The 9,433-nt window shown below is 35.5% G+C and overlaps 1 protein-coding gene across 2 annotated transcripts; it reads left to right on the top strand.

Annotated features, from left to right (window-relative positions):
- The first annotated feature begins 2,865 nt into the window (after positions 1 to 2,865).
- LOC112199975 (serine carboxypeptidase-like 13) lies at positions 2,866 to 8,915 on the top strand. 2 transcript variants are annotated; one of them, XM_024340974.2, is made up of 14 exons: positions 2,866 to 3,187; positions 3,328 to 3,473; positions 3,666 to 3,742; positions 5,040 to 5,162; positions 5,292 to 5,394; positions 6,877 to 6,914; positions 7,029 to 7,130; positions 7,279 to 7,365; positions 7,489 to 7,644; positions 7,815 to 7,886; positions 7,988 to 8,109; positions 8,200 to 8,313; positions 8,394 to 8,448; positions 8,562 to 8,915. In XM_024340974.2, the coding sequence occupies exons 1-14, from the start codon at positions 3,054 to 3,056 to the stop codon at positions 8,604 to 8,606; spliced, it is 1,374 nt and encodes a 457-aa protein (XP_024196742.1). In that variant the 5' UTR covers positions 2,866 to 3,053; the 3' UTR covers positions 8,607 to 8,915. The 2 variants fall into 2 exon arrangements, with proteins under 2 accessions (XP_024196742.1, XP_024196741.1); XM_024340973.2 differs by having other exon boundaries at positions 2,869 to 3,187; positions 8,555 to 8,915.
- Positions 8,916 to 9,433: the final 518 nt, after the last annotated feature.

Genomic DNA, 9,433 nt, shown 5'->3' with positions numbered 1-9,433 from the left:
TAGCATATACATTGCATTTAAATTGTTGAGGTTCATTCTAAAGCAAACATGAAGTGGAAAATGAATTTGGAGAAACCAACCGCTCGATAGAGAGATTGTAATGTTTTATGGTGGTTGTAAAAATTTTAGCCAATTTAGTTCTCGTTTCGAATTCGATCAACTAGGTCAAACTTAGTTACCCTTGTAAACCTATATTTATATATCATACACTCTAAAGAGCAACCTCTATCAATTCAAAGAATGGAAAAACCAACCGTTGGATAGGATTATTACAATAAATTATGAGTGTGGTAAAAAATTTAGTCAATTTCACCATATTTTCGAATCCAATCCAATTGGTCAATCGTCGTCACTTGTATGTCTTCTTAGTTGACCGATGGCATGACGATCTCGAAACGTGCTTATTTTTTCACATCATGTCTGTAAATATTCCATAGATGGATGCGCGTGAACATAAGATAAAAACTTCAATTTTAATTACAAAGACGTTGGCCTATACCAATTTGTCTCATAAAGTTGTATTGACTTATACATTGCATTTAAATTGTTGAGGTTCATTCTAAAACAACCATGAAATGGAAAATGAATTCAGAGAAACCAACCGCTCGATGGAGAGATTGTAATGTTTTATGGTGGTTGTAGAAAATCCAGCAAATTTGGTTCTCGTTTCGAATTCGATTAGCTAGGTTAAACTTAGTTACTCTTATAAATCTATATTTATATATCATACACTCCAAAGGGAAACATCTATCAATTCAAATGAAATGAAAAAAGCGACCGTTGGATGAGATTATTATAACAAATTATAAGTGTGGTAAAAAATTAACTAATTTCACCCTATTTTCTAATCCGATTGAATCGGTCAACCATAGTCATGACATGTAGAATATATATGCACATATTCTATACTTCTATATAGACAAAATTCTTCAGAAACTAGACACATGGGGTTCCATGAATATAGGGTACAACTCCTAATTCTATCCGAGCAGTTCCCAGTAATTTAGCGAAGTTCGGTTTTAGACATGAACTTGTAAAAGATGTTGCAGATTCCCGTCAAAGCAGAACTGTCTTCACTTAAATTGGTATAACTCCTTCTAGAAAAGTCGGAATAGCAAACCGTAAACCGTAAAATTCCTCAGAAACTAGACACATGGGGATTTCCGTGCATATAGGGTACAACTCTTAATTCCATCCGAGTAGTTCCCAGTAATTCAGCGAAGTTAAATGTTCTGCACAACAGTTTCTGTGTTGCAGATTCTCGTTTAAGCTAAACTGCCTTCACTTAAATTGCAATAACTCCTTCTAGAAAAGTCGGAATCACAAATCGTAAAATTCTTCAGAAACTAGACACATGGAGCTTTCCGTGTATAGGATATAGCTCTTAATTCCTTCCAAACAGTTCCCAGTAATTCAGTAAAGTTAGGTGTTCTGCATAACAGTTTCTGTGTTGTAGATTCTCGTTCAAGCTGAACTGCATTCATTTAAATTGCCATAACTCCTTCTAGAAAAGTCGGAATCACAAACTGTAAAATTTCTCAGAAACTGGACACATAGGGCTTTCCGTGCATATAGGGTACATTTCCTAATTCCATCCGAGAAGTTCCCAGTAATTTAGCGAAGTCAGGTATTCTGCACAACAGTTTCTGTGTTATTTACATAATATTTTTTGTTTGCGGGCTTTTACGGGTCGGGCCTATAGGCCAGGCTGGGTTTCAAACCCCTAAACTAAGCCCGACCCTCTACCCACGTGGCCGGGCCTATGGCGGGCTTTTTGAAGGGCCCACTTGATCCGCAGACTTTTTGATGAGGCCTATTCTCATTTGAGTAATTAAGTCTTACCACTTGTAATTGTATGTATGTCATATGCTATTATATATTGTACAATTTCCCCTTAAGTACTTATGCAAATCAGAGAGCAATTTATTCACCTTATACAGTTGATCTGATATAAGAGATAGCTGGTGAGCAATAGGAATTTGTGTAGTACCATCGACTGTTGTATCAGTTACTGGGTTCCAAATCACATATCCCTAATGAAAGTTGAAAGAATTGTCAACATGCAGAAAGTGATAAACTATAATGCTATAGTAATTAAGTGGAAATCCACTATATTAGTAATGTAGATCTTCTGTTTAGATTCACTTACTCTGAAATTCATCATGGGAGTAATTCCATTTTCATTACTTGCAGTACATCGATGATCAAGGGGAAGTAAGAACCATAGGAGGAAAAGAATGGCAAGGAAAAAGTAGAGTTATTGCTTCTTCTCAAGCACTTGCAAGTTTGTCGTGTTAAGATGGCGGTTGATATTCTTGCTAATTCAGTATTTAAAGCGTACAAGTGCATCATTTTAGTAATATCCGCAAGGACTTATAAATTCTAAAAGTTAGTTACTCACTTATATGTTATATTTTTTTTTATCACTTTTTCAATGTGAAATATTTCCTCTCCAACATATCCAACAGCAACAACTACATCTATATATAAGAGGTAGAGGCTCTAAGAAGAAATAGCATCATCAATTCCAAAATACAAATACTTGCGTATAAATAAAAGAATAATGTTGGAGAATCTTTTTTATGTACCATGTATGAATTAATATCTGATGTGACAAAATCAAAATCAGACCCATAAAAAATTTTCATTAAATGTTATGAGTATATATAACAAATCAACTGACACATAAAGTAATTTGTTGGTAATAATTGAACATCAATCACTAAGGTCTAAAAGAATGATGGAATTTTGATGGGACAAATAGGGAGTAGGGACTAATGATAATATGAGGGATCTTGCGTGCTGTACATGGTTTGAAGTCCGGTTAGATTTCAAGCTACCTGGTTTCTATAATTTCAACCAGGTTTCCGAAAAACCTCGAATCAACTATGTCTAGCTACCTAGTCGTTTCAACTATTTCTTTTGACTTGCTGATGGCAAGTTGGCAATGGCAAAGCCCCCGAACGGGGTGGTCCTTTATATGAGCTCTTGTTCTCAGTTCCTTAATCACTAAAAAGATCGACTTGTCATAGTTTGCCTAAACACCTGAACCAATGGGTTTCTGCCATATTATTATGTTGGCTTTCACGTCTTTCACCCTGACATTTAGTGCTTCAGCTTCAAACTGGACCATCATCAAAACTCTACCAGGTTATTCTGGTGATCTTCTTTTCGCTTTAGAATCTGGGTACGTATGTGAGGACGTACGACGTATGATTTTTGATATATTATTCTATAGTTCTGTTCTTTTAGCCAATTTCCTGCATGATGAACTTCTGTCTTTTCCTTTCTCTACATAACTACGTGTATATGTGTATGTGCGTATAGATATATTGGTGTAGGAGACGATGAAGAAGTGCAGCTGTTTTACTATTTTATCGAGTCTCAGAGGAACCCTGCACAAGATCCTCTGCTGTATTGGATCACTGGAGGCCCTGGTTGCTCTAGTCTTGCTGGATTTTTCTTTGAGAGTGGTATTTTTAAATCTTCCTGGTTCTCTTCTTTTCTGCAGTATATATTCTGCATGTCCGTACTTAAGCATCTGCATGGACGGACTTTTTGTGAAGAAAAAAAAAATTATACTTTTGTCTTTTTGGTTCAATAACCCTTTTATGCACGGAAGAATTGGATGAACCTGACTTAATTTGTGCTTTGCACATATATAGGTCCATTGGTTTTCAACTACAAAGATTACAATGGAAGCCTACCAACACTTCAGGACAATCCTTATGCATGGACACAGGTATCAAAGACGTTTACACACACACACAGAGATGATATATATATATATACACGGGCTCGTTCTGAAGCCGATGTCCGCACTTCGCTAAAGTGCGGACGTCGACACAGCTGACGCGTTCCAGGCGACGACGACAGCGCGCGGCTTGCAAGAGGGAGGCCGGAGGCATGCTGGACGGTTCTGGGCAGCGTTCGAGGTCAGAGGAGGTCGGGGTTGCAGGTTCTGGGCAGCAACCCGACCTGCAACTGCAGGTTTTTTGCAGCGAGCTGCAACCCCGTCGCCAGCGACTCCACCGACTGCAGACCGCTTCGTCCTATCCCTAGCGTCCGTCCGGCAAGCCCCACCTCTCGGTCACGCCCCGAGCCGAGCTGCAGTGTCGACGTCCGCACTTTAACAACAGTGCGGACGTCCTCTTTGGAACTGCTCCGTGTGTGTGTGTGTGTGTGTATATATACATATATATTATTTAGAGCTAAGCTCTGCTTTGAAATTAAAGTGTTGATTTTAGAGTTTAGAGTCACTTTTCGGTCGCATATCTACATCTCAACCGTTTAGGTTTTAAGTACTAATGTATAAATCATCTCTGCAAATTTTCAGCTAAATTGATGATCTTTAAGGTATCTAACTTGCTTAAACCAATGGATGAACTGAATCTGTCCAACGTGAATCATACTAGCTTTAAGGCAATTATCAATGCCTTAATAATGATCAATTTGGCTGAAAATTTATAGAAATGATCTATACATTAGTATCTAAAACCTGAACAGTTGAGATGTGGATTTGGTCGACTCTAAATTAGCACTTTAATTTCAAAGCGGAGCTCCACTCTGGATAAGATCTTTATATATATATATATATATTTTGCTATTCCTGCTACGGCGGAGCTACGATTTCTTGTCTGGAAGTGTGTTTGAGGAGGGGGTGGAGAATGGGGTTCTAAACTAAATTTTCATATCTCAAAGTTAAAATTAGTTTTTTATTTTTAAATAAGGGTCCTTTCGGCTGCCCTTAAGTTTTGATTAATGAAACTGCAGAATACATGGGGATATAGTGCCTATACCCTAGATTACAATATGCATCAAGAGAATTTTATGAGATAATAACAAGAGTATTAACTAAAACAATATATTCTAACAAAGTTAAAATTAGTTTGATAGTGGTGGTTTGAGTATTTTGCTTATCAAAAACTCATCACTTGTGCATGTTTTCTTATCATCACATAAAAAATTAATCTCCTTAGTCTACAAGTAGTTATGTACCCTTAATTAGTTTTGAAAGTTGCAATGATAATGTTTGTCAGGGACTCAACATCATATACTTGGATGCACCAGTTGGTGCCGGATACTCCTACTCAGAAACCCAAAGTGGTTATGTTATGGATGACTATAAATTTGTGGCTCAAATTTATGAATTTCTGCAAAAGGTGTGCCATAATTATTGTTGTATATATATATTTAAGAATTGAAAATTTGAGAGAGACGACTTGTTACACTTTATTTAAAAAAATCGACCAATCTATTTGAATTTTACAATCTATGTGGTTAATATGCAGTGGCTAGAGGCACACCCGACATATTTGGAAAATCTACTCTATATTGGTGGTGACTCTTATTCTGGCATACCTATTCCCATGCTTGCAGAACAAATAATTGATGGTATATGACACTTTTTTGGGGTTTTGTTTTAGGATAAGATAATTGGGTAGAATACCTAGATGCTTTTGTTAATAATAGAGATTTCTTTATATAGAGGGTTACAAGTACAATATCTTGAAGTACAAGGAATTCTAATCAAATATAGATTAGTAGATCTAGAATATTCTACCTTATTACAACTAGAACAAGTAATCATGTTTGGGTCAGGTACACGTAATTCGGGTTTCCTTCAACAAGTTTTTAGATAGAAGCCCCAACTTTTTAAATTTTAGACATAATCTTTACTACTTACCGAATTTTTGATAAAATATTAAAAATATGGTTGCTACAATCATTAGTAAATATATTAATTATAAAATAACAAAAGTTGACAGTGTCCTTCTTTAGTAAATACTATACCATATGTTTGACAATGTACCAAACTAATTAATTATAAGGATTGTAGGTTAAAGTCCAAAATATTTTTTTTGTTTATTATTTTTATTTCTAGTTTCTAGAAAATATCAATTAAGAACTACAATAGTCTTTTGTGAGTCAAACTCATGACCTCACACTTAATTACAAAGATTAAAGTTGAAAATGTTTTAATATTTTTTTGATTACATTTAAGGGGAAATTAACCCCCAACCTAATTCTCAACTTGACCCGTGGAAATCAACTAAGGGCTAATGGACATTGACCCGGCCCAAGATAATGGGCGGGCTTATCCCGACTCCTTTTTTAAAGAGTAGGGGTTCTGCTAAGCTTATACAAAAACATATAATATTATTAGATTTGATTTCGTTTATCATTCGATTCACATTATTATTATTATTACTGGGTAGGATGTCTCAGTCAATCAAATTATTTTTTAAGATGTACCAAAAAAAAAAATTTATTTTTTAAGAGAATATTATTCCACAAGTCACTCGCTAAATACAGAAAACTACAAGACCCAAAGGTAGTCTTGCATGCCCCAACTTTCCCAACCCACGGGCAAGACTTGACTTTCATGCCCTACCTATCTAACACTTAGGGCTGAAAAAAGCTCTAGGTAAGATTGACCCGGCCCAGCCCGTCAATTTGGGAATTTAGATAACCGAAAGACTTTTAGTCCAGCAAAATTCACAATCCCCCTCCAAGCCCTCCTCACCACATGGGAATGATGGGATGACCCTAAAGGCTACACAATTTTTAAAATTAATAATTTGTACTTCCCAAATGCTCTATTCTTTTTTAATGTCAAAAATGAACTTAAAAACAAGATTCTTCTTCGAAACATTTTTTGGAAGACTACTGATAATATAAATATCTTAATTAAGTCCACCCATTGTCATTCGGTATGATGCCTAGGTGTTTAAATCTCAGCTTTGGGAGAAACATCAAACTATTCAACTTGGACATAATGATGCTATATTTGAATTGAAAACCATTGTCAATTGTAAAGTTTGTTCTCCACAGATAGCTTATCTATGGTTCCTAATTCCTCATGATGTTCTGTAGGTAATGAAAATGGAAGTGTGCCTATGATGAATCTCAAAGTGAGTGGATTTAAACATTAATATTATTGGATTACTATTGAAGCCGCACATGTCAGATCTCATTTTCCTAGCATAGCAATATCATTAGAGTTTAATTATTTTCAATTATTACAGGGGTATGTGCTTGGGAACCCAGTAACTGATTCTGTCATTGATATGAATGCAAGAGTTACTTATGCTCACAGGTTGTCTCTCGTGTCGGATCAACTGTATAAGGTGATTGAATTGTGCCTTCGCTTCATGTTATATGCCATGATCTTATATAAATTTTTCTTTTGTGTAGTCAAGACCTTGTATAGTTGGATATGGCCCTTATTGAAGAAAGCATATATATTTCTAAATTTTCCCATTTTCTGATTTCAAGGCTGCTAAAACAAGTTGCAATGGAGATTATGTAAATGTAGATTCAAGCAATGATGCATGCATAGCAGATATTGATGCCATTTCTGAGGTAAGAGGACATAAAATGATTTGTCCTTCATGTTTTCATCATCTAAATTAATTTCTTATATATGTGGTGACTGAGTTTAAGTACTATGTATTGAGACCATTGAATGAACATGTAAATTTGCAGCTCACCAATGACATAAATTTGGTACACATCTTGGAACCATATTGTAGTAATGCATTGCCTACAGCAAAGGAGATGTGTCAAGCTCGTAGATACCTCAAAGACTTGTCCAAAGGTTTACTAAGTTCACCACCTAACGGTCCTGCACTTTGGTGTCGAGTAATGACTCTCTCCAAATATTATAGCTTTCTTTTCTTTTTTAAAATCTAATTGCATTATTGATAATTGTATGTATGAGATTCATACGTCTACTACAGAATTCTCTTGAGAGTTTCTAGACTTATTATAAATTTGTCCAGCACCTAATCGAGTTCACTTCTTCGGTCTAGAGTTATAATCACATGCTCGCCTCGGTTTGGGCAAACAACAAAGGTGTCCAAGATGCTCTTGGTGTCCGAAGGGTACGTACGTACGTTTAATGCTTAATATGCAATCTATGAGTCGATCTATTCCAATTACAAGCCGGCGGGCTAAAATCATCCTTTTGATGCCAATCAATCAGGGCACCAAACAGTTTTGGCAGTACTGTAATACCACATTGGCTTACACTAAAGTTGCCACAAGTGTAGTGAGTTATCATCAAATTCTCTCAAAGAGGGCTGACCTTCGTGCTCTGATATACAGGTATTTATATAGTTCATTTCCCAACAAGCAGATATGAAAGGGATTGGTAACTATTTAAGTAGCACAATGTTTCACTTTACCCTTGTACAGTGGTGACCATGACATGTCAATTCCTCATATTGGTACACAAGAATGGATAAAGACTCTGAATTTGACTGTGGACGAGTCCTGGAGGACATGGTCAATTGATGGCCAAACTGCAGGGTAAGCACCCTAATTTTCTCATTCTAATCTCTACGTGAAAATTCTTGATCATCATATAACTGCAATTTTATTTGATGCAGATACACAAAGAAGTTAATCAATGAGGTTTTCAGTTTGACGTTCGTCACTATAAAGGCAAGTAGTCAAAAATTTTATTGTTACACATAAGTTGGTTTGACACAATATTATTCGTTAGAGGCTATGAAATTATAAGTTGTAAATAAAATTGTGTTTTCTTTAGGGTGCAGGCCACTTTGCGGCAGAGTATAAAATCAAGGAATGTGCTGCCATGATTGATCGATGGATGGGTTACTTCCCTCTCTAAGTACATATTGTGTTTTGCTAGAAATGTACGTTGAGCTGATTCAAACGTTCTTATTTAAGCTTGATGTACTAATAAATGAGACCTAGATAGTTGATGCATGCCTCTGCTGCAAAAGTTTAGGTTTCACCAGTCTTTTTGCTTTTCTTTGTTCTATTGGAGGGAGTCCCTTCCATGTTGATTTTTTTTCTTCTGTATGGGGTAAGGATTTGTGTCCTTCGCTTGACTAAATGTATTATTATTATTATTTTGGAATGCATTTTCCTCTTGCTGTTACAGTTTGCCATAAAAAAAAAAGGCTAAATACTAGTTAGTACCCTGTGGTTTAGGTCCAAAATCAATTCAGTCCATGAATTTCTAATTTCATTAAAAACACCCCTGCACTTTCAATTTTGATCTAATAGGTTCAATTCGTTAATATTCTGTTATGAGTTCAAGTTATAGTTGGATTATTTGTTGAAAAACTATTTATTTTTAATAGTAAGATTCACTTCTAAATTGATTATGCAGACCACCTCCACATCATAAAACATAAGCCATATATGAGCCACATTAACAAGTTAAATAACTCAATTGTCGGAACACTAACAAATTAGACCTATTAGATCAAAATTGAAAGTGCAGGGGTGTTTTTGATGAAATTAGAAGTTCAGGGACTGAATTGATTTTGGACCTAAACCATAGGTAGTAATTTGTATTTAGCCCTAAAAAAAATAAAAAAAAGATTTTCAGTTAATACGACTTAGTTGCTTATTATTTCAGTTCTTTCTAATCACACAAAACCTGTTTTATTGGCAA

This window comes from Rosa chinensis, chromosome 4 (assembly GCF_002994745.2).
Source record: "Rosa chinensis cultivar Old Blush chromosome 4, RchiOBHm-V2, whole genome shotgun sequence".
NCBI classification, from domain to species: domain Eukaryota; kingdom Viridiplantae; phylum Streptophyta; class Magnoliopsida; order Rosales; family Rosaceae; genus Rosa; species Rosa chinensis.
This window is presented reverse-complemented; position numbering and strand designations above follow the sequence as displayed.

What these genes read in the sequence shown, in the direction of transcription:
- LOC112199975 (XM_024340973.2), top strand. Translation starts at nt 3,054, where the DNA reads ATGGGTTTCTGCCATATTATTATGTTGGCTTTCACGTCTTTCACCCTG. An exon ending in TGGATTTTTCTTTGAGAGTG is followed by an intron (nt 3,474 to 3,665) that starts GTATTTTTAAAT and finishes GCACATATATAG; the next exon opens with GTCCATTGGTTTTCAACTAC. An exon ending in CTTCGTGCTCTGATATACAG is followed by an intron (nt 8,110 to 8,199) that starts GTATTTATATAG and finishes ACCCTTGTACAG; the next exon opens with TGGTGACCATGACATGTCAA.